At 46.2% G+C, this 25157-nt stretch overlaps 1 protein-coding gene across 1 annotated transcript; it reads right to left on the bottom strand.

The window, feature by feature from the left end:
• Nucleotides 1–413: 413 nt before the first annotated feature.
• NOC4L (nucleolar complex associated 4 homolog) lies at nt 414–23466 on the bottom strand. The gene is made up of 15 exons (XM_083476461.1): nt 23273–23466; nt 21972–22092; nt 19405–19511; nt 18398–18499; nt 16219–16368; nt 13357–13456; nt 11645–11679; nt 10036–10086; nt 9374–9485; nt 6934–6994; nt 5968–6078; nt 4698–4861; nt 3115–3197; nt 1118–1231; nt 414–598 (listed from the first exon to the last, which is right to left on the bottom strand). Exons 1-15 carry the CDS (start codon nt 23399–23401, stop codon nt 482–484), a joined length of 1557 nt encoding a protein of 518 aa, XP_083332587.1. The 5' UTR covers nt 23402–23466; the 3' UTR covers nt 414–481.
• Between the last annotated feature and the right edge of the window lie 1691 nt (nt 23467–25157).

Genomic DNA, 25157 nt, shown 5'->3' on the forward strand with positions numbered 1-25157 from the left:
TAAGCAGAGGCTTGGCAACCATATGTCAGGAGTGCTCTGATGGTGTTTCCTGCTTGGCAGGGGGTTGGACTCGATGGCCCTTGTGGTCTCTTCCAACTCTATGATTCTATTCTATTCTATTCTATTCTATTCTATTCTATTCTATTCTATTCTATTCTATTCTATTCTATTCTATTCTAAGAGATTATGCCCTCTGCTGCACAGGGAGTTTCCACTAGCACAATTGCAGGGTGCACAACATTTAAACTTAGCCCTTGTACCAGTGGGCAGAGAATTATGTTGGATACAGTTTTGAATAAATCATCATCCCCACTGGTCACCCCAGGGATTCAACCACATATTTAGACATGGTCTGTTCTGGGTGCAAAGGTGTGCTGAGTATTTTTTTTTTAAAGCAAGCAATGTGCAACCTCTTAAATAACAAAAGCAAAGCTTTATTTGTACAGTATTTCCAACACTACAAGTTGTTGTTGTTTTTTAATCATCCCAATGTAAAATATTCAGCAAAAATATCATCCTTCTTGCCAAACAGACCTCGGGCTTGTTGAAATTCCAGCGGGATATCTGTGGCTTCTTTCTTTATGTCCCTATCAAAGATCTGGTAGCGGTGGGGAGAGAGACAGATAGAGAGAGAAAAAGGCAGACAAAACATCAGTCTTTTGGAATTTGGTTTGCCAATACTGCGGACCCCCATTTTCTCCCACTGTCCACCCTGGTGGGGCAAATTTGACTGGGAAAACACCACCAGTGCGGCAGATTGAACACTGACTCTTTGCCTGCCTAGAGATAAGACAGAGAGAGGTGTATCTGTGCATGTGAAGAAACTAGCTTACTGTGCAATGGTAACATTTGCATCCCATTGCCCCACCCACTTTTGCCTCTGGCCCCGCCCACTACTGGAATATGGCCAGAGGCATGTTGGCCAGGGGGGGCCCTCAGTCTGGGAAAAGTTCCCCACTCCTGAAGTTAGCAAATAAAAAGGCTGCTCCCCTGTTTCTAGAGATTCTGCAAACGAAAGCGCTGGAGATGAACAGCTTCTTTGTTTTTAAAAAGGGGGTCTGGGATTTCAGTCTCACACACACACTGCTGCTGCATTCACACAAAGAGCATCAGTTACCTCATAGGCAGTCAACTCCAGGAGCTCTGATAAGTCATCTTCCATCTCCGACAGCGACGTGTTGATTGTGGTAGCAGCCTTGGACACTTCTGGGTGGTAATGGCTCTGCAGGGTCTGAGGCGCCGGGAAGAACAGAACTCACCGTCAGCTTAAGTCAAGGCCTTGCTAGAGTGGCCCCGGCAAATCCCTGGCAAAATACGGCAGCTAAGTGTGCAAGTGTCATGGGCTGGTTGGACACAGAGGAGTGGTGGGAGGCACCAGCTGAGGAACCCCAAGGGAGGAAGACTCAGAGCCATGGGATTGGTGGTGGGATGATGATAAGTGGTCAGAGGAGAAGAGGGAGCAGACTGGGAGGAGGATGTGCCAGAAGCTGGACAGGCTTTAGTGAGCAGGATGAGGGTGTGGCAGGGAGCAGTCCAGAAGCAGAGGCAGAAGTGGAGGCTGGAGAGGAGAGGGACCAAGAAGGACCAAGAGCCAGAGATGAGTCTGGCTGGTGAGGAAACTAGGCTGTCTTCCCCTCCTCCCAGTTCCCAAAGAGGTATGAAGAAGGCGCAGCAAAGACAGACCAGGTAGAGAAGTCTCAGGTTGCTTGGGAAGGACCTGGAGGAGGAGACTTAAGAGAGTGGAGGGAAGGCAGTCCTCACAACTGCAGGAAGGGGAAGGGTTGCTGTGCCCACTAGGCCTGGCCTCCTGGGCCGTTTTGTTTCTTTGAAAAAAGACTTAACTTCACTAATACCATGTGAGTTATTGCCAACATGCTTCTGACAGACACTCCTGTCAGCAAGAGGGGATAGGCTCCCTTGTCCAAACCTCAATTTTGCCACAAATTCCCAGTGGCTTTGTCTAGAAAGGGACTATCTATGACAACAGGTTGTACACGTAATAATGCTTCTTTGACACATATGTTTATTCAATGTCCTATGCCTATGAAGTTTTAGGAGAGAGTACTAGATTGTACAAATATTACTTTGGGGGGAAAGTTAACATTGCCAGAGGGTACTATTATTTTAAATTATCTACCTACTACACGGAATGTGACAACTGGCTAACATAAAAGGATTCTATATGTCCTCACTACAGCTAAAAGACTGATATTGATCTACTAGAAACATAAATCTATGGCTCCCTTTAATGAATGGATAGAAAACATGACAACTCTTGCTACATACGATTGGAGAGCTTATAGACATAGGCTGTGTATGGACAAATACTATATTTGGAAAACATTTATAAAAATTATAATCGGTTATAAATAAATGGATATGTATTAGAATAAAAGTTTCATTTGTATACCTTTGTACTAGATGAGAAGGTATATAATTATAATGTTGTTTTGCTTTGGGGTTTTTTTGTTTTTAAAAAAATTACGTACGACTTGTTACTTTTTTCATTTTTTTCACTTTATTTTGTTCAACTGAAATATTTTCAATTAAAAAAATTTCCACCTGCAAAATGATTCATTGTGCAAAGACAGAATTCACATCAGTTGCCGCACCCACAAATTGCCCCAAGGGGAATCCAGATCTTGGGTGAAATATGGTTCTCATCCCTTTTGTTAGAGAGAAGGGCTACCCGCTCCTGTTTGCAGTTGCCTGTGTCTCCCTAGGCAAGCGTTGAACATTTTCTACATTTTAGGCAAAACGAAGTGGTGAAATTCTGGACACTTCCACTTCTGAAAGTAGGGAATGCAGTCATGCTTTCGAATGCTGCCAGATGTGAAGAGCTCCCTGCATGCAGAGAGCAAGCACATCAGGGAGAGGTCTCTGCAAAACCTTTCTCTCCGGTGACCTGGCTTTCTAGATTCAGGCCAAGTTGAAGAGGTACACAGTGCTGAATCCCACCAGCGCTTTCTGCATCACTTTTAGAGCAGCCCATCAATGGCGTAGCAAGGGGGCCATCTTTTGGAGTGGGTGTGACCAGGCTCCCCCACGACAGGCTCCCTCACTGGAACCTGGCACCAGCACACAAGGAAGCCACTCAGATACCCAGAAACGTACCTGTATCTCCCAAAGGGAGCTCTCCATCGCTCTGCTTTCCGAAGGCTCTTCTTCACTCATCAAGTAGGGATCTTCTGACATCTCTACAAGGAAACACAGAACGCCATTACCAGCAAAAATGTGAAGCCCGTGTCCCAAGAGGATACACCTCAGAACCGGCTCTAGCGCCACCTACTGTTGGCCTCCCTGCTTTATGCTTTTAAGGTAAAGGTAAAGGTACTCCTGCCCATACGGGCCAGTCGTGTCCGACTCTAGGGTTGTGCGCCCATCTCACTTAAGAGGCTGGGGGCCAGCGCTGTCCGCAGACACTTCCGGGTCACGTGGCCAGCATGACAAGCTGCATCTGGCGAGCCAGCACAGCACACAGAAACGCCGTTTACCTCCCCGCTAGTAAGCGGTCCCTATTTATCTACTTGCACCCAGGGGTGCTTTCGAACTGCTAGGTTGGCAGGCGCTGGGACCGAGCAACGGGAGTGCACCCCGCCGCGGGGATTCGAACCGCCAACCTGATGATCGGCAAGTCCTAGGTGCCGAGGTTTTACCCACAGCGCCACCCGCGTCCCTTTATGCCTTTAGGTGTCATCAACTCTGGCTCTCTCTGCTGTTGTTGGGCTGCTTGCCTTCCACCCTACCAGTCCCAATGGTCACCAGCTGGCATGACGAGGTTGCCCAGACAATGGTATATATATCATCTAGGCCAGAGGGCCTGGTGCCCCCTCAGGCACAACAGAACTCTCTTGAGGTCTTTCCCGATGCCGACAAAGCCTCTGAGGTCCCCACCCCAACAGCCTCCCTTATTTATGATGTGGTGAAAGGGGTTGTCTTCTTCTCCCTTGAAAGGTACCTAGAAAACAGAAGCGCCAACACACTCTGGCAGCTAATAAAACATTTGGAAGTGGCCGAAATGGATAAGTTCACTCCTTCAAAAAATAAAAAGGAATGCTGATTTTGAGGAAAGGTGGGACAGTTTTTTGTTGAGTATCTGAATGCATGGTATGGAAGCATTAAGATTGGAAATACTTTTTCGTTGTCGGTAATATCAAATAAACAGTACTAAAAAAAACCTCCAGGCTTTCCTACTTCCATAGCAGGGGTCGGCAATCTAAGGCCCATGGGCTGGAAGCAGCCCACAGAGGCCCTTTAACCGGCCCACGAGCCACTCCCGAACCGAACCGCCTGCTCACTGAGTCCCCGCACACTGCACTAAACTGGTAAATCACGGCACGGGGACTCTCTTCCGCGGCTCGAGAAACTGCTTCTGCGCATGCCCAGACACCGGAAAATCACTTCTGTGCAGAAGCAATTTCTGGCACCGTGGACATGCGTAGATGCGATTTAGGTGTCGCGCTGCGCCAGCCCAGCCCACGGAGGATCTCCGTGGGAGGGTTCCGGCCCATGCGCGGTAAGCCTTGCTGACCCCTGTTCCATAGGGTTCAAAAGGTTGGCGCCTCTTTGATGCAAGCTATGTGCATGTGCATGTCTCACAATTTTGGACAGAGGCAAAAAGAACGCTCACAGAAAAGCTCAGCCCTGCCTTTGCCTTTGTCCAGAAATAGTTCAAGGTTGTGCCACCTTCCTCTTACCTGCAGGGCCTTCGGGCCTGTGGATGAGGACCTTGCACGCCGGATGCCTCCGCAAGAGGTTGCAGATGAAGGGGATGACAATCAGTAAGCTGTCAGGCGGTGCTGTGAGTGCCAGGCGAGCGAGTCGCTTTGTGAAGGCAGCCACCAGATATGCGGGCAAGTGCCTATTGGAAGGGAAGAGGAGAGGGTGGTGAAAACTCTCTTCCTCTCTTCCTCACCATCACACAAGCCCAGTTCAAGGTCACTCAAAGAAAAGGCCTCTGAATATCAGTACAGTCACACCTTGGTTGTCGAACGCCTTGCAACTCGAACGTTTTGGCTCCTGAACACCGCAAACCCAGGAGTGTTCCGGTTTGCGAACGTTCTTTGGAACCTGAATGTCCAACGGGGCTTCCAAGGCTTTGTTTTCAAACGTTTTCAGAAGTCGAACGGACGTCCGGAACGGATTCTATTCGAGAACCAAGGTACGACTGTACTTGGGTACGCAACTCTTCAAATTGTAAACCACTTTGAAGGGATTTGGGGGTTTTTTGTTACAATTAAGCGGGGTATAAATTTCACGCAATAAAACAAATATGCAAATCTGCTTATTTGCACAATTTAAACATGATGCGGAACACAGCTTCCCCCATATATTTTTCTCCCCTGCTTCTGAATCTCAGCGCCTGTCTTGCCAATTGCTTATTGCAAATTATGTTTAAGGCATGCTGCAGAGAAAAGCAGGCCTTTCAAAAGTACTCCAGCACCTAAAATCAAAGTAATTGAAGTGGGGAGGTTGTTTAGTTTTATGGAGGAGGTGGGTGGATTTTCAGAGGTTCTTTGTGGATTTAAAACCTACTGAAAAGAGATCCTCAAACCTGTCTCATTTACAGTGGTACCTCAGGTTAAGTAGTTAATTCGTTCTGGAGCTCTGTTCTTAACCTGAAACTGTTCTTAACCTGAAGCACCACTTTAGCTAATGGGACCTCCTGCTGCTGCCGCGCCGCCAGAGCACGATTTCTGTTCTCATCCTGAAGCAAAGTTCTTAACCTGAAGCACTATTTCTCGGTTAGCGGGGTCTGTAACCTGAAGCATATGTAACCTGAAGCATATGTAACCTGAGGTACCACTGTATTCTCTGTTCCCAAAGAAAATGAAGAAGGTTTTAGGAGGGCTAGGCCAGCCTTTGGAAACAGCCAAAGGGGAAATGAGCCTTCATGTTACTTGATCAAAGTCTAAGCAAGCAGGAGACAAAGGGGCCTTGTGGCATTTTGGTCATGTGCGTACTTACGAGGAAGACAGGAATAAATCCAATAAACGGAAAAACCTGGCGCGGTATTTCACGTGGAAGATAGATGGGTCCAGAAGGCTGTAGAGCTTCTTGTAAAAATCCGGATATTCCCTATGGAGACCAAAACAGATAGACAAACTGCCTTGCTGAACCCTCTTACACATCTGAGTGACTACTGACTCCAAAGATAGTGAAAACTCTCATTTAACACAGCAGCTGCGTTTGCACTTCACACCAAACCACGGTTTAGCGCAACATGCAGGAGCTCCAGCAAGAACAACCAGAAGTGGCTCTTTGGTTCAAAGCCAATCTCAAAGTCATCTCTTAAAAAATAAATAAACTACGCCTACCCAGCCAGGTTCAAGGCTCTAGAGTTAATACACAAAGCTCTTAAGGATCGCCTGAGCTCTTATAAAGCCTAGCTCGACCACCAAAAATATTTTGGATAAGGGTTGTTAGTTGTCCCCTGTGCTACAGAAATTGGAGATTTAGCCTCACTGTTCCCAAGTGCTGTGGAATTTGGTAGGAATTCTTGCTTTTGCTTTCCAGGAGTCTCTTAAAGACTTTTTTCACGCAGACACCCCTGTCCAGCTGCCCATAAACTCTCTTGTCCAGCCAGTCACTTAAAGATTATTTTGCGCTGCGTCGTGTGGTGTTCTGTGTTTTACTTATGGTGCTTCTATAATACGGTTGACGATAGATGTTTGGGCGCAACTCGGCTTGCAAAAGGCGAGTTTCGCGTGGGGTTGACGCAGATACAGAGCGAGGGGCCTGCACATTCCCTGTACAACGTCCCTGTACATTTAGCATCTTGAGCTGGCCTCCCTATCTCTGTGAGAGATGGCAACAACCAAGATCTTTAACCAAGGTTCACTCGCCAAACACCGCCCATTCAGCATACGAAAGGGCTTCAATGCATGATTATCCCAAGAGTGGCTCACATCCCAGGGAGCCGAGGAAACTTACAGGTTATGCTGTAGAATCAGGACAAACAACCCGTTCAAGGCAAGGAGGCTGATTGCTCCACCTGTGAGAGAAGCATTCATTCGCTTACTTAAAATAAAAGCAATTCTAAACTGCTTAATTTTTTTCTAAGCAATACACAGAAATACACCAATTTTTTAAAAAACCATAACCACACCGCAGAATTGTAGAGCTTGAAGAGGACCCGAGGGTCATCTAGTCCAACCCCCTGCAGTGCTAAAGAATACTTGACAGATGGCCATGCAACCTGTCAGGGAACTGACATCAGAGGCACGGGAGAAGGAGAGGGTCTCTGATTCTGCAGGAGAAGGTCCCAGCGCTAGGGGGAGACTCAGCCAGGAAGAAGGGGAAGAGAATGAGTGTAGCACCAGGGATCCAGGAGAGCAACGGGACAGGGAGGTGCAGGGGCTCCAGGACTCTTCGTTGGAAGTTAGCGAGGAGAGCCCAAGCACCCCGCTGCCCACGCCCACCCTGCGCAGGAGACTCCCGCGCAGTGAGAGGCGGAGACGATTGGGCGTCAAACAACTCTTATGTTGGCAACGCTTTAAAAAACGCCCACAGATTCTACGAGTGATTAAGGGCAGCCACACTGAGATGGGCTGTGCAGTCCGGAGGGTTTAACCAGGCAATCCAATGCTCAAACGGGGCAGGATTACGCATGAGTAACTCCCAACCACTACACAACCTGTTTAAAAAACCTCCAGTCCACCACCTTCCACCAGAAAAACAACCGAAAACAGTATATATTATAAAAGCAGGAATTCTGTAATAATAGGGTTCAGTCTTATGCATCAGGGAAAGCCCGGGGGGGGGGGGGAACGTTATTGGGGAAGCAACAAATGGGTAGGAACCAGGTTCTTAACTCGTAAGCAGAACTACACATGCGTGTGGACTGAATGCTATTATTTAAACCTGAAGGAGCGTCTCCAACTCCATCGTTCAGCCCAGACACTGAGGTCCAGCTCCAAGGGCCTTTTGGCGGTTCCCTCATTGCGAGAAGCGAGGTTACAGGGAACCAGGCAGAGGGCCTTCTCGGTAGTGGCGCCCGTTCTGTGGAACGCCCTCCCATCAGATGTCAAGGAAATAAACTATCTGACTTTTAGAAGACATCTGAAGGCAGCCCTGTTTAGGGAAGTTTTTAATGTTTGATCGTGTTTTTAATATTCTGTTGGGAGCCGCCAGATGGGCGGGGTATAAATAATAAATTATTACAATAGATTATTATATTAGAAACAAATTTCTAAAATGCTGAAAACCTGCATACATAAGTCAACAGCATATACTGGATCACAAATCCTAGTTCGGCCACTCACAAGACATGCAGTCAGAATGTTTTACCAAGTTGTCACAGTATGAAGGCACATGATGCAGCTGCCTTGCTGAAGCTAATTATTATCATTATATATTTTGTATTACTAATTCCGTTTTTATTCTTGCCCTCCCCCCCCCCTCAACTTAGCAGCCGAATCCTGTGTTCACTGCAGCTTTCAGACAGTCTCCAGGGGCAGCCCTACATCAAGCGCATTGCAGCAGCCCAGCATGGAAGGGTGACTACCAAGAGGCCCACACAGACCATCGTCGAGTTCCATGCTGGCAGAGAGGCAGAAAACACTTTAGGGCTGACTGATTACCACATGTTTTGCTCCATAAGACACACTTTTTTCCTCCTAAGAAGGGGAAATGTCTGTGCGTCTTATGGAGCAAAAGCATGGTCCCTGGAGCCGAGTTGCCCGGGGGCAAAAAGCAGATCGTGGGGGGTTTTTTGAAAGAGGAAAGGGGGTGTTAAAACAAAGCCACTGAGCAGCTGATCGGCAAGCGATTGGGAGGAAGATAAAGGACACTAGTGATAAAGGAGGCTGCCTGGGAGGGGGGATGTAAAAGCACATGGATCCTCAGGATTTTTGCATTGGGTCACCCCAAATTCACCATCAGATCACATAGCATGTCCATGGCTACAGCCTGAACCAAAAAAACCCCCGCATCCACTGTTTCGTGGGGCTGCAATGGCGCAAAAATGTGGTTACAAAGCACGGATCCACATGGATTCTCAGGATTTTTGCATTGGGCTACCCCAAACTCACCGTCAAATCACATGTCTGTGGCCACAGCATGAACCCCAAAAATCATACATTCACTGTTTCCTTCAGAATATTTTTTTTCTTGTTTTCCTCCTCTAAAAACTAGGTGCGTCTTATGGTCAGGTGCGTCTTATGGAGCGAAAAATACGGCATATGCCAGAGCCAAGCCAGAGACCCTCCTTAGCCAGGAGTGCAAAAGACCTGGATTCCTCTGGCCTCTCGCCGCCCCTGTTCCCCCAGGTTGGCCACTCAGGTTCACCCCAAAGCTCATATGGCCCACAGCTGACTTGCCAGTCCAGCATCACCACTCTTGATTGCCTGGAGAACGCAACCTCTCGACCTACCTACGTCATAGGCGACAGTCAGGAAGTCTATCATGAGGGTTGGCTCGTTCATATGAGGGAGGATCGAGTCGTGAAGTATTACCAGCACTTTTTTGTAGAGGCTGCCAGGTAGCTGGGGAGAGAGGAAGGATAGTCAGACAGTCACAGTCAAGCAGGTTTTCCTTCCAGCATCATCCACCATGGATGACGATCCATCAGGCTATAGAAGAGGAAAGGAAAGAAAGCAGAGCAGGGCCACACCATCGGCTCTGCTGGAAGAAGAACAACTTCCGGCTCCTCCTCTCCCAGAACCGTTCTTATTCCAGATGATCTTTATGAAGAACTTTAGAACTGGCGCCCAGCTTTTGCATTCCCTTCCTTCCTCCCAAATCTCCCTTTTCCCCCTTTTGCGCTGTCCCTTTTTAGCCTGAGGGGCCGGTGCGATATTTGGTCACTGCAAACCACTCTGGGAGCCCTCTTTGGGGTAAAACCGCTTGAAAGAAATCATTAAAAAACCTACTTTAACGAAAGAGTGCAGTTGTTTTTTTAGCGTGACATTAAAGCAAAACCCACGGAAGCTTTAATTGAGATTCCTGCAGTGCAGGGGGTTGGGCTAGATGACCCATGGGGTCCCTTCTAACTCTACAATTCTACGAAAACCTTCAACAGCACTAGCCACTCACCTTGTACTTGAGAAATACGAGCCACATCCTCTCAAACGCTCGTCTGTGCTCCTGGAAACAGAAAGGGCAGAAAGAACATGGAGGAAGCAGCTCTCCGTAGGAACCATCTTGCGTTCATTCGGCTTTAGTGGGCTCATGTTGGAAAACATTATCACACCAAAAGGGGCTTCGTGGATCGACCACTACGGTCTTCACACTCTCATCCCAGGAAAAACCAGGGAATTCTTTGAAAGCTTCTCGGCGGGTTCAGATTTCTTCAATGAGAGGATTTATAAGAGCAAGCACATTTTCTTCCCCAGCAACCTCCAACCACGGGAGGAGCGTTCCAGAATGGATTCCGGAACATTCCAGAAGACCCTAGAACATTCTGCAGATTGCTTTGCAACAGGGGGTTCTACAGCTGATGCTCTGGGGTTGGCTGGGATAGGAATATATGCAGAGCATTCCCTCTGAAGGAAGCTAGTTTGAGAATAGCTAGCCTGGACCTCAGTCGGTGGCTACTGATGAAAGACCACAAAAAGGAGCCTATGACGGCCACCATCCCTGCTCCCTCGTCACTTCCGGGAAGAAACTATCAGTTTGCATTTCTTGGTACAGAAAGTATCAATCTGATGTGTGGAGATCTTTCCTATTCTAATTAATTCAAGAGGGTTCTGGAAGCTTCTCTGTGTGATACAACTGGAACCAAGCAAAAAGTTCATGATGTTTGGGTTATTCCTTCAGAGAAGCTGAGTACAGCTGGCTTAACCCGGGCTTGTTATCTCTTTCTGTCTGACTAGAATGATAAGGTCAGAAGGAACCTGGGCTTCACTTTCTATCTCTCTTTCCTTCTGGTGTGGTGTTCTGTATATAGTATGCTGAGCGTTAAGGTTTTAGTCTTATTACAGTGGTACCTCTGGTTACAAATTAATTCGATCTGAAGGTCCGTTCTTAACCTGAAGCCATTCTTAACCTGAGGTACCACTTCAGCTAATGGGGCCTCCCACTGCCGCCGCCGCACGATTTCAGTTCTCATCCTGAGGTAAAGGTCTTAACCCAAGGTACTACTTCCGGGTTAGCTGAGTCTGTAACCTGAAGTGTTTGTAACCTAAGGTGTTTGTAACCTGAGGTACCACTGTATAAGTTATTGTAAGTTTAAGTTAGGTCTGCCGCAACTGGATTTCTTATGGGCAGTGCCAATCCTGAATGAATTGGATTTGTGACCATTACGCTCATTTGCCTTCAATAACAGTAAAGCTCTGCTGGATGAAATATTAATTGCCTCTGGTCCATTTTTGGGGAATCCTGCAACATGTTTAGGTTTTTACTCTGCTAACTACATGTTGGAATCCGCTGTGGGTCAATATCAGTAGAATTCATGACAGAAACACTCAGACAGCCACCTGCACAGGTGCAAAACAGTTGCATCAGAGAGCAACCCTAAACCCAGTTAGCCAACCTGGTGCCCTCAACCCCATGCCCAATCGTAGGACATGCTAGTTGGGGCTGATGCAAATTGCGATGCTCCCCAGAGGTCGGCCGCCCATCCTCCCCATCCTGCTGTCAACGAAACAGGACGTGCAAGTCAAGAGCAGAAACGGAATTCCATTCAGCCGCCCAAAATACCTACCTTCAGCTTTGAGACTTTCCATTCTTCTTGGTTAGCTGTTGCAGGGGGAGAGGAAAAGAAGGAGACCGTCAGGTAAACAAAAGCGCAAAGTGCAACCAAGTCTGCGAGGCAGGAGCCACACCTCTGCAGTGGAGCCCATGTTCAGCCTGCAGAAAGTCCAGACCCCAAAACAACAACAAACCTCTGTTTATGTGAAACATATTCAATAAACACACAAGACGTAACTGGCTGTACGTTTGAAAAAATAATATATCCTATTCATTGTATTGCAATGTAGATTTCAACAGAAGTAGCTCATGAAGTTCAACAAAAAATGTAGAAGACCCAGTGGATCAGTTCATACTCTAATCAGTTTATGCATAAGGTCCATATATATGAAAGTGTCTATTCCACCTGTCTGTCCATAGAGTCCAACAATCCACACGAAAGGTTGTTGCAGTTCCACAGAATCCTTTCACAGAGTCTAAGACAAGGATTTCCGGAATATTAGCCATGTTTCACCATCTTGGGCTTCATCAGTAGTACAAACTCATATATGAAATCACAGGACAGTGATTTGCATTACCTACAGTTTGTACTACTGATTTACTGCTTTATTGTTTTGTTTCATTCTTGTTTTTATCGTGCATTTTGCATTTTGATCTAGTACCTTTATGCTGGGATTTATGGATGAAGGGCATTATACAAATCTAAATAATAAGCAATAATAAGTCTGGGAATTTTAGCTCTGTGAGGCTGCCCCCAAACAACTCTTAATACCATTAGCAAACAACAGCCTGAGGAGATTTCACCCCTCCCATACCCAAGAATCTCCTGATCATCTCCTGATGGTCTCTGCTGACTCTCCAGAGAGGAGGAGGCGTGTCCTGCCTATCTACTTATTCTGCCCAGCAACATATCATTGTGTGTGTGTGAGTGAGAGACAGTCAGTCAGTATATCGGAGAAAGTGAGAGTGTTAGAGATTCTAGAGATAAGATTGCTGCTAAGTGCAGCTGCAGACTCTCAGTGTAGCATTGATTTATGCTTAGAATATTCAGCTCTGTATATAGTTTTGTATCATAGTTGTAGTTACAGAATAAAAGGAAGATATTCTACAGAGCTGCTCTCCGAGTGGTTTATACTCTGCAAGACTCTGCAAAACTCTGCTGCGCAACGACTGTATTATTGAGACAGTGAATCCGGTGCTCTCAGCTCTAAGCTGTGACTCCACAGCACTGTGACCTGTTCCTGTGAGAAAGGAGGTCTCTGGCGGTGCTTCCCAGCTCGCCTAGCCCAGTCGGGGTTGAGGTGCATGAGTCCAGTTGGTGAACTGGCTCTAGGGCGATGCTGACACAGCCCCGTCCCCAGGATGCTCAGGGGGAAGCCATGCCCGTTGAAAGTGGCGTGATGCTGTTTCAAATGTCTGGTGCTTCCAAGGCCAGGGAGCTTAGAGAGGCACCTGTACAGGTAGAAAACTCTCGACATTCGTGAGGATGGGATGCAGCCTGCTGCATGAAGGGCTCTGACCACTTTTGCCTCTGACCCTGCCCATCCCTAGCCTGAGGCCCCTATAAAGCTGCTCTCAAGTGATCGTGGCCCTTGGGCTGCCTCACTGAAATCTCCAACGCTGGCAAGGTAGAGTCGCTGAGCACTTTAGGGGGGCTGCGTGGGTCAAAGCGCCCCAGTCCTAACACAAATATGTCCGAACAAGCAGCTGCCACATTTCACTCACTGCTTCTCACTAGGAAGTTCTGTATCTCGCTCTCCTCGCTCGGCATGGAAATAGTTGAAATGAGAGCAAAGGCATTTTTCTGGTACACTGGAAGTGGCACCTGCAGAATAGGAAAAACCCCACATTGTTGTATCGTGGAAGACACACAAAGAACCAAACATGAATGCAATATCATTTAATAAATGATGTATTTTAAAAGGATAATAGGAAGAATGGCCTTGAAACTTTTAGATCTAAGCTAGAAACCGAATTGTGGGGAGGAAAAATAAAAATCTTATCAAAAATGTATGACTTAGAATGGCATACAAAAGATGAAGAGGTTAAAGAGGTGATGATTACGTGGGCAAAAGAAATTGGCCATAATATTCAATTCAAAGCCTGGTCAAAGTTATGGAATTACAGAATTAAATTCACTGCATGCATGGCATTGAAAGAAACTATAATGAAAATGATGCATAGATGGTATTCAACACCAACTAAATTAGCTAAAATGCATAAAATGAGTAATAAGAATTGTTGGAAATGTAACGTTAAAGAGGGTGATTTTTATCGTATGTGGTGGAATTGTGATAAAGTTAAAGTATTTTGGGGAAATATTTACAATGAGTTAAAAAAAAAAGTTTAGATATACTTTCCCCCCAAAACCGGAAACATTCTTCTTGGGGATGAAAGGAGTGGAAATATTAAAAGTTGACCAAAAATTGTTTATGTATGCTACTACAGCAGCTAGAATTTTATTAGCCCAGAAGTGGAAGCAGCAAGAATTACCGACGATAGACAAGTGGCAGATGAAGATGATGGACTACAGTGGTACCTCGGGTTACATATGCTTCAGGTTACATACACTTCAGGCTACAGACTCCGCTAACCCAGAAATAGTGCTTCAGGTTAAGAACTTTGCTTCAGGATGAGAACAGAAATCATGTTCCGGCAGCGCAGCGGCAGCAGGAGGCTCCATTCGCTAAAGTGGTGCTTCAGGTTAAGAACAGTTTCAGGTTAAGTATGGACCTCTGGAATGAATTAAGTACTTAACCCGAGGTACCACTGTATGTGGAATTGGCAAAGCTGACAGGGAGAATCTGAAACCAGAGGGACCAAGCGTTCCAGGGAGAGTGGAGTAAATTTGTTCAATACACAGACCATCATTGTAACCATATAAAGACACTAGCAGGACAGCGATAAACCTTCTACTTGTGCTTTAGGTTTTAAATAATAAATGTAGAATAAATGATAAATGTAGAATTTTGATGGTTATAAATGTGCGGATTTAAGTTGTGTTCTATAAAAACCAAATGATGGAACGGAGGGAAGTCAAAAGATCAGCAGAGCTAAAATTTGTAAAAGGTAATATGATGTTATAATATTGTTAAAAATGGAAAATCAATAAAAATATCCGATTTCAAGGTGAGGGTGTTGCACGAGTCCCCTGCTTTGGGCAGTGATCACAAGCACCAAAAAGCAGGATGGGGAATCTTTTCCCGGCAACAAGCAAAATGTCCCTCCTTATTTCTAACAGAGCTGGCAAAAACATTTCTCGCAATTTATTTTAATGAGCGGTTAAATTTCTCCCCAACTCAGAGAAGGCTACATCTTCCTCTCTTGATGCAAAAAGCCTGCCTCCATGTTACCATGTGCTGAGAATCATCTGGTGTTTTGGTGAAGGGGTGTTGCCAATCTGCAATTGGTTTTTTTAATTTGTGAACTGTTTAGAAGCCATTAATCCTAAATAGTAGTAGTAGTAATAATAGTAAAAGTAATAAGACTACTAATACCATGATTTCATGCTACTGCTGCTTTAGAACCATGCTTTCCTAGTGAATTTCTCCAAGCTGAATTTTTTCATCATTATAATAAGTAGTCTGTGCATGTAAAAAAGAAAGAAGTAAAAAAAAAAAAAAGCATTGGGAGACATCTGAAGGCAGCCCTTTATCTGGAAGTTTTAAACGTTTAATGCTTTATTGTGTTTTTATATATGTTGAAAGTCGCTCAGAGACTGGGACAACCCAATGAGATGGGCAGCGTACTACTACTAATACTACTAATAATAATAATGTCGTTCTACCCAGACAATGAGGTCCACCTCCAAGGGCCTTCTGGCGGTTCCCTCACTGCGAGAAGCCAAGTTACAGGGAACTAGGCAGAGGGCCTTCTCGGTAGTGGCACCCACCCTGTGGAATGCCCTCCCACCTGATGTCAAAGAGAAGAACAACTACCAGACTTTTAGAAGACATCTGAAGGCAGCCCTGTTTAGGGAAGCTTTTAACGTTTGATGTATTATGGTATTTTAATATTTTGTTGGAAGCCGCCCAGAGTGGCTGGGGAAGCCCAGCCAGATGGGTGGGGTATAAATAAATTATTATTATTATTATTATTATTATTATTATTATTATTATTCTCTGCTCCTGGAGATTGCAGACTTTGGAGACTGACCCTTACAGTGGTGCCCCGCAAGACGAATGCCTCGCAAGACGGAAAACTCGCTAGACGAAAGAGTTTTCCGTTTTGGAGGTGCTTCGCAAAACGAATCTCCTATGGGCTTGCTTCGCAAGACGAAAATGTCTTGCGAGTTCCTGCGGGTTTTTTTTTTCCTTTCCCCCCTTTTCTAAGCTGCTAATCCGCTTATCAGCTGATCCGATAAGCCGCTAAAAGCCGCTAATAGCGCTAATCCTTCAATGGGCTTGCTTCGCAAGACGAAAAAACCGCTAGACAAAGAGAATCACAGAACGGATTCTTTTCGTCTTGCGAGGCACCACTGTATCTGATGAGCACCACCTGTTCATCTATATGGACATGCCTCGTCATTTACAAGGCTCCACCCTGGGCTCAGCTTCTTCATTGAAGCCGGCTGACATTTTCCAGTACCTTTTTGGTCTTCTGCATGACGCTAGCCACGTTTTCAGCCGCTGACTTCATCACAAAGAACCGGACATCGTCATGTTCCAAGTATTCTTGGAAGCGAGAAATCAAGAGCGAAGAATTATCTTCCACCGGGATTAAGCCGTCCACAACCACCTAGCAGAAAATAAATTTTAAAAGAAAAATGCAAGGAAAGGAAGCCAGGAGATCAGCAGGCAAGATCAGCTGAACCATCATACTACCCATCCCTTTTCACTCAACGCTCCACCCATTTCACTGAGATGCAGTTTCTTGCTCAAACAGAACCTCCATTTTCAGACAGTGTATCTCTGAATGCCATGTACTATGAAAACAAGCAACCACGCTAAGCAAGGCCTTCCTAGATGCTTGCATACCTCCCAGACCATTTGGTTAGCTGGAACAAAAATGCTAACCCAAATGGACCTTTAGCTATGCCACAAAACGTGTGGCTGTCCAACAATGTTGATGTAGTCCAGCTCCCATCATTCCCAGGCAGCATGGAAAATGGTCAGAACCATAGCTGTCAACTTTTCCCTTTTCTTGCAAGAAATCCTATTTGGAATAAGAGAATTTCCCTTAAAAAAGGGGGAAAGTTGACAGCTATGGTCAGAACTGGGAGGGACGCGGGTGGCGCTGTGGGTTAAACCACAGAGCCTAGGATTTGACGATCAGAAGGTTGGCAGTTCGAATCCCCGCGACGGGGTGAGCTCCCGTTGTTTGGTCCCTGCTGCTGCCAACCTAGCAGTTCGAAAGCACGTCAAAGTGCAAGTAGATAAATAGGTACCACTCCGGCAGGAAGGTAAATGGTGTTTCCGTGCACTGCTCTGGTTCGCCAGAAGCTGCTTAGTCATGCTGGCCACATGACCTGGAAGCTGTACGCCGGCTCCCTCAGCCAATAAAGTGAGATGAGCATCGCAACCCCAGAGTCGGCCACGACTGGACCTAATGGTCAGGTGTCCCTTTACCTTTACCTTTATGGTCAGAACTTATGGATGTTAGGGGTTCTGCAACATCTGGAGAGCCACGTGTGAGCTGGCTTGCGATACACAAACAACAAACTTGCTTTCTTAGTGCCAATCCTTAAGCTCCCTCAAAAAAGAGGGTGATAAAAGGATGCTTAAGGGAACAAAATACGCCAAGAGGGAAGAACCCTAAAACAGGCCAATAGAGGACAAAGTATGATCTGTGAGAAGGGAATATCCAGAAGGACTTTCTTTTACATATAAAGCAAAGATGTGTAGAGCCAATAAAAGCAGAAGAATTTTGGAGGAAATACAAAAAGGAACTATGAGATAAGCAGGTGGAATAGCGGGAAGAAGAAGATAGTAAATAAGGTCATTACAAGTTTTTAAAATGACTTTAAGCTGTATAAAAAGAATCAATGATGGATTTAAAATCGCTCTCTTTGAATGTTAATGGTTTGAACAATAAAAACTGACGAATTAGGATAACACATATTTTGGCGAGACAAAAACTAGCTGTTATTTGCTACCAAGCAACCTGTATAAAGAGACAACACAGAAGATGATTGTTAAATAAAGGATTAGGACAGGAATTCATATGCTTGAAGAAGAAGAAAAAAAGGGGGGAATACTTTATGTTAATCCCAAATTGGACCATAAACAAATCTTCAGAGACAAAGAGGGAATAAATGATGGCAAAAAGGGTGCTGTGAGTCTAGAATGACTCCCAGGCTGCGCACCTGGTCCTTCAGGGGCACAGTTACCCCAGTCATGACCAGGGAGTCCCCCACACCTGCCCACCCCATCCCCCCAAAAAACAATATTGTCTGGATTCAACCTCAATCTGTTAACCACCATCCATCCTCCAAACACCTCCAACCACCCTCACAGGACATTCACCACCTTCAGCAGTTCTGATTTAAAAGAGAGGCAGAGCTGGGTAACATCCGCATACTGGTGAACACCCAGCCCAAACCCCCTAATAATCTCTCCCAGCGGCTTCATGTAGATGTTAAAAAGCATGGGGGAGAGGACGGAGCCCTGAGGCACCCCACAAGTGAGAGCCCAGGGGCCTGAACACTAATCCCCCACCGCCACACAGCCCAGGAGGAAGGGGCGAAACCGCTGCATAACAGAGCCCCCAGCTCCCCTGGACATTCCAGAAGGATGTCATGGTCGATAGTATCAAAAGTGCGACTTACTTTCAAAAGTTCTCGCGGGAAGTTAAACCGCCACTCGTTCTTGACCAGAGGGTGCTTGGCTTCCAATTCAACAAATTTCATCAGGGTGCAGAGGGCAGATTCCTTAAAATAAACAGGGGGAGAGGGAAAGATAACATTAGGAAACAGGACTGAAGAGCTAGCCTTATAATCAATTAAACTGATGCAATGCACGTGCGAATGCAGCCACAGTCTTAAGTCGTGAGGGTCTTAAGACTGCCCGGCCTCCTCCCCAAGCATTATTGACACTGTATTGTTTTTAATATTCGGTTGGAAGCCGCCCAGAGTGGCTAGGGAAACCCAGCCAGATGGGCAGGGTATAAATAAATTATTTTTTATTTTTATTTTTATTACAGGCAGCCCCCCGTTCATGCAGGAGCTATATTCCAAGGCACCGCACGCACCAGTGAAATTGTGTATAATTGAAACCCATTGAAAAAGCCTGCAAACACCCCACTCCACCCTTTCCAGTGATGCCTTTATGACATTTCCAAGTCTCTTCCAGGTTTGGAGCGATGAGCATATACACGGTTGTGCACATATTAAACTTGCTGCTGCTTCTTCTTTGGCGACCACTCATAGCCAAGTAAGATTGTCTTCCATAAACACGGTTTTAACAATGAGTCCGTAAGTGACTGTGGAGGCCAATTCTGGATCCACACATCCTTCCACAGTGAGGACATTGGTTTCCAGGCAGGAGTCGATCACGGTGTGGATTTGCCAAGTGTACCTTCCTCTTAGCAGTTATCTTTCCACAAGGGCCAACATTAATGCCGAAATCCAGCATTGCCTGAGCTCTGCGAGTGCGGCTTTCTCCCGATTGAAGTGCAGAGTGTTTGAGGACTGGGACATTCGCAGGGAAACCAAAATGCTTGTTTACAAAGCTATAAACTTGCGTAAATGGGGCTGCCTATACATTTATTTATACCCCGCCTTTCTCCCTGACAGCAGAGTCATGTAGCCAAACTCATCACCCCAGCAAAACTCACCTGGACTTGGAAAGACTCATGGCCCATCAGTTCCCCCAAACAATGTACGCAACTGTTGTATCGATGCCTCATCCAAATTTTGTACTTGTCTTCTGCACTGTAACTCTCTGGAGGGGGCGAGATGAGAAAATGGGGATGTGGGCCCAGTAGGAATGGAGAAAAGAGAGAAGGCAGATGGGAATGACAAACGGGGGTTTTGTCAATCAAATGTTTATCGGTCAACCAATCAATCAATCATTTTATTCGACCGTCAGTCAGTAAAAAAAAATACATTTGTCAGTACACAGTTAAAACTCCAGGAAGATTTTAGAACTTAGCCAACACTAAAATGGGCTAAACAGATAGCCCCATATCAATACATTCAATTATAGTCTTGCGACGCTTAAAAGCTAAAAAAAGAAATTTGGCCACCAAGGAAGGTATAGCTCTAGTGACGTTATTCAGCAAATGTAAAACCTGGTTTTCTCCGGGTAGGAAGCTAGATTGACATAGGAGTGGGTCTATAAAATTTTGTCTAAGCTCTGCATAAGAAGGGCAAGTCAAGAGAATGTGTTCGGTGGACTCAACCACACCCATGGCACAATGACAGGTTCTCTGGGCGTATGGTACTCCCCTGTACCTTCCCCACAATATCGCAGAGTCAAGGACATTTAATCTAGCCGCTGTAAGAAGTCTACGGTATTCCACGTAGTGAATTTCTGCAAGGTAGGGGGCTGGTATGGTCCGATAGATCTGGTCCCCTAGGAACATCCCTGGTTTTACCTGGGCTATGTCCTCTTGTCTGGCAATGTCACTCAATCTCCGGGAGATCACAGCTCTAGCTTGATTGTACGTCATAGACTCAAGGTAAAGGTGAGACAATAAGCAGGATTGAACCTCGTTAGTGACCTCCCTTTCCCACGATGATTGGAAATCGTCCCTCAATATCAAGGGGGCAATACCCACTGGTTTAAAACAAAGCTTGAGCCATAGCCAGAGCTTCGTCTTCAAGGCCACATACCGTAGAGCTTGCCAGCCGACCTCTAATCTCATAACCGCACCCGCTACCGAGGGGGGAATCCTAAGGATGGCTCTAAGGAATCGCGTTTGGATAGAATCCAGTTTCAAAAAATCCCTACGGGAGCCTAAAGAGATGCCCACCAAAAGAAGGGGGAGGACTTTCATTTGAAAGAGTCTCAAGGCTATCTTCACTGATTGAGCCTGATTCTTAGCATATAGGGATCTAATCTGGATGGCTGCTTTAGATGCGTTGGTTGTTATATAGTCTCTATGAGCCAGAAAAGACCTATTTGACCGTATTACTTGTCCCAGATATTTAAAGCAGTTAACCTGCTCTAAGGGGATCCCGTTCATCAACCATCGATGGAGTCTCGGTTGGGCAGAGAAGACCATGATCTTGGTCTTAGCATAGTTGGGTTGGAGCTCATGCTGATCACAGTATTCATGTAGAGCTTGCAACATTCTCCTCAGTCCAATAGGGGATCTGGCAAGAAGTGCGGCGTCATCCGCATACAGAAGAACATTCAGAGATCGGCCTGCTAATTTGGGGGGGTGGAAAGCATCTTTGGCCATGTGTATCGGTCAACCAAGTTCAGGTTATAGTCAAGAAAGAAAGAAAAAAACAAATGAGCAAACAGATTTTTGTCAGGATTTTCAAGTTCAACAACCTTATTCTATGGATGACCTCTCTTGTTAGGAATTTGTTTGGGTTTTTTATTTTGCTGAACAATTTCTGAGTGTTTCTCCCAGGGAAAGAGTGCTCCACCTATTTCACTGTACATTAGATAAGTCTGAGAGTCCTTTAATTATACATGTTTTTTTAAAACTCATGGATACTGTTATTCAATATCCATTTCAGATAGAGCTGTGTTGACTGCATAAATACAGCGGTACCTGGTACTCAAACAACTTGGAACCCAAACACTGCAAACCCAGAAGTAAGTGTTCCAGTTTGCGAACTTTTTCCAGAAGCCGAATGTGCTCCGTTTTGAGTGCCTCCGTTTTGAGTGCTTCTGTTTTGAGTGTTACGCTGAGGTCTGTCTGTCTGTTTTTGCTATTTATTTTGGGTTTTTCTGTTTGCAGCTCTTTTTTTGGTGACTGTGTGGAACCCAGTTCAGCTACTGATTGATTGTGTGACTGCAGTACATTGTTTATCGCTTTCATTTTATGGTCTCCTTAGAAAGTAAAATTCATGTTAAATTGCTGTTTTAGCGGTTGTCTTTAAAAGTCTGGAATGGATTAATCCATTTTGCATTGCTTTCTATGGGAAAGCGCACCTTGGTTTTGGAACGGACTTCCGGAACAGATTAAGTTTGAGAACTAAGGTACCACTGTATTGGCAGCTACACCTGTATATCAGAAATAGAAGGAGTCACTGGTCTTCAGCTGGTTGTGGCTCAACCACAGAGTTGTTTTAAACTGGTTTAAATGTTATGTTTTAATGATGTGACCTAGCCCTAGGACCTTAGTGTGAATGGCAGGCAAGCAATAGATAAATAAATACCAGTGTTGCCCATCACAATTTCCCCCCTAGACCAGTTTCCTGCACAATGAATATCTTGCATCACCTTGCAGAGATGGCTCTTCCAGAGGCAGGTTCCCAACAAAGAGCTCTCCCCGTTCAAGCAAAGACCCAAAGAGGCGGCTGCAGGTCCGGATGGCACACAAGACAATCTCCTTCTGCTCATCCTGTATGGGAATGGGAAGGAGGGAAAATGGAAAACCAGCAAGGTCCCAACCAAAAAAGAATATGCTCAGATTGCAGACTTAACATATAGAATAACAGCACAAGAAGAACATACATATAGAGAAGATTAGAAAATGTTTATTTAGAAAACGTTTATTGAATATATGGGAAATAATTGTGTACAGCTGAAAACACTGGCAGCATTAAGATAAATTCAACAGTGCAAATAGGTTTTGATGAACGCAATAATGGAATAATGAATGGTTTGTCAGTATTTTCATTCTCTCCCGTTGCTAGATGTGTGATTGTTATATCACATGTCTGTGTTTACATTCCATGCTTGGAAAGTGTGGGAAGCCAAGAAAGTGGGGCCCTAAGCTATAGCTAACAAGGGACGCGGGTGGAGCTGTGGGTTAAACCACAGAGCCTAGGGCTCGCTGATCAGAAGGTCGACGGTTTGAATCCCCATGACGGGGTGAGCTCCCATTGCTCGGTCCCTGCTCCTGCCAACCTAGCAGTTCGAAATCACGTAAAAGTGCAAGTAGATAAATAGGTACCACTCCAGCGGGAAGGTAAATGGCGTTTCTGTTCTGGTTCACCAGAAGCGGCTTAGTCATGCTGGCCACATGACCCGGAAGCTGTACGCCGGCTCCCTTGGCCAGTAAAGCGAGATGAGCGCCGCAACCCTAGAGTCAGCCACAACTGGACCTAAAGGTCAGGGGTCCCTTTACCTTTACCTTTAAGCTATAGCTTGTTTAGCTTATACATAAATCTGGCACTGGTGAACTATGGGAGGTGCTGGCTTGGACTGTATGTGTGCCTGCCTGCGCGTGTGTGTGTCCGTGTGTGTGTGTGTGAGAGAGAGAGAGGGGGGGGGTCACCAGCCCAAGGCTGCAATGTGAACCACACTTGCCAGGGAGTAAGCACCTGCGAACCCGGCTTCTCCTTTGAGTTAAACCCAGCATCCATCCATCTATCCATCCATCTACCCAAGCATGGGAAGCATTGAGACTGGTGTCCACTCGTGGCCAGAGGCAACTGCCCTTCCTGAACATGGCTCCTCCTCTCCATCCTCTTTGGTTCGGGTCATGCGGCTCCTGGGATTTCCCCACCACCACCCAAAAAAAGAAAGAGGTGCCGGGGCGCCCGGTCCCCCCGGCGGCGCCCGTGCGCCTCGCTCACCTGCAGCAGCTCCAGGATCTCGAAGACGCGGTTGGCGCTGCTCCGGCTGCCCAGCACCGCTTCCAGGCAGGTCCCCAGCGCGGCTTCGGCGTCGGCGGCGCCTTTCCCTCCGGTCCCACGGCCCGCCATGGCTCTCTGCTCAACTCGGGGACCCGGGCGCCCACGTGCGCGGAAGGAAACCCGGCCAGGCGCCGCCTTCCAGAGCCGATCCTCCTCCTCCGCCCCCGGGGCGGGAAGAGACTCCGCTCGGCTCCGCCTCCGCTCCGGATCAGCGGCAGCAGCGACCGCCAGTCCTGGCAGTGTGTTTCCTTATGTTGCTTTTCTTTCCTTCCTCGCGAGGAAGCCGCACGAGGCTCCGTTAGATGCAAGCGCAATGCGCAGCGAAGCGCCCCAGCCAAGGCGCGCGTAAAGAGCCGAGGATCCGCCCGAAGCCGAACAGAGAAAGCGGTCATGGGGAAGATTTGCCAATACTGTAGGTCAGGTGGATGCCAAAGCGATTCTTCAACACGTGCATTTTTACACACTGTTTTTTTATCAGATTTTTGGGGGGCCTAGACAGTAATGTTGCAAACTTGTTTTCCTAAGCTGGAAATTTTAAATTTTAAAATGAGCGTGTGTTATTGGGTTGTTGTTTTTATTTTGATTATGTACTTTGGGGTATTATAATTCTGATTTTATACTGGAAACAGCCCTGAGACCTGCGGATATAGAGCGGTACAGTGGTACCTCGGGTTACATACGCTTCAGGTTACAGACTCCGCTAACCCAGAAATAGTACCTCGGGTTAAGAACTTGTTTCAGGATGAAACACAAATTGTGCTCTGGCGGCGCGGCGACAGTGGGAGGCCCCATTAGCTAAAGTGGTGCTTCAGGTTAAGAACAGTTTCAGGTCAAGAACGGACCTCCGGAACGAATTAAGTACTTAACCCGCGGTACCACTGTGTATAAATTCAATAAAAAATATCCTCCAACCCATTCCTTTTATCTTATAACCCCAACAATAAAGATTGCATTGCCGGGGCAGGGGTCAATTCCAACTCTACAGTTTTGTAGTATATACTGTGTAACAATTTTCATGTACTAAAAATAAAAGTGTGTCAGGATGCATCCCTGTCACACTTGGGGAGATTTATCAAGCTACACTTAAAGAAGTGAGTGAGGCCAGTTGGGCCTTTGTGACCAGGATGAGCTCTGTGACCAGGCTGGGATTTAAGAACTCAGCTGGTCTTTCAGGGATCCTGATCTCAGGTTCAGGGCTACCACAGTAAGTTGACAGAAGTTGAGAGACATTACATAGGTTAGACACCAAAAGCATAGGAAAAACATGGCCACACATGGTTAGAATTACTTTCCTCTGAGTTCAGGGATCTGGCCTGGCTGGTAGGAGGCTATCGTTTCGACATCTGTCTCGCAGACAATGGAGTAAGCCTCTGGAGGTGAAGTCAAACTGCTGTGTTAGCAACTCAAAAGTGACCTCCCCGTGAGATCCCCAGATGACAATAACCCCCTCTCGGCCTCACTGATAATAAGGTCCAAAGGACAGCAGAGCAATACTTTTGTAGTATTTCGTATATTGGGGATACCTTCCCCTTTGACAGCAAAGTCTCACACAGAGTGTAACTGACATGTAGAAAGGACTCTATGAACTGAAAACAGAGATGTTATGTGTATCTTTGTTATCCATGAAAATCTTTTAATAAAAGCAAATAATAAAAACCCTGAAAACTGGGGGAAAATACGTTTGGCACCAGGAGGTGTACAAGGTGCCATCCAACCATCTTAGGGACTCCACTCCAGATGTGTAAGGTAGCCTTTTCTCCCCCCAAATATATCCCGCAAGGAAGCAGAGGTTTAGGGTCAGAGTTTTCCTCCTCCTAAGTGGGCT

Source organism: Podarcis liolepis (assembly GCF_965112155.1).
Source record: "Podarcis liolepis genome assembly, chromosome: 15".
In the NCBI taxonomy this organism is placed as follows: Eukaryota; Metazoa; Chordata; class Lepidosauria; order Squamata; family Lacertidae; genus Podarcis; species Podarcis liolepis.

What these genes read in the sequence shown, in the direction of transcription:
- NOC4L (XM_083476461.1), bottom strand. Translation starts at nt 23,401, where the DNA reads ATGGCGGGCCGTGGGACCGGAGGGAAAGGCGCCGCCGACGCCGAAGCC. An exon ending in AGATCCTGGAGCTGCTGCAG is followed by an intron (nt 22,093 to 23,272) that starts GTGAGCGAGGCG and finishes ATTCCCATACAG; the next exon opens with GATGAGCAGAAGGAGATTGT. An exon ending in CTGATTCTACAGCATAACCT is followed by an intron (nt 6,079 to 6,933) that starts GTAAGTTTCCTC and finishes TGGTCTCCATAG; the next exon opens with GGAATATCCGGATTTTTACA.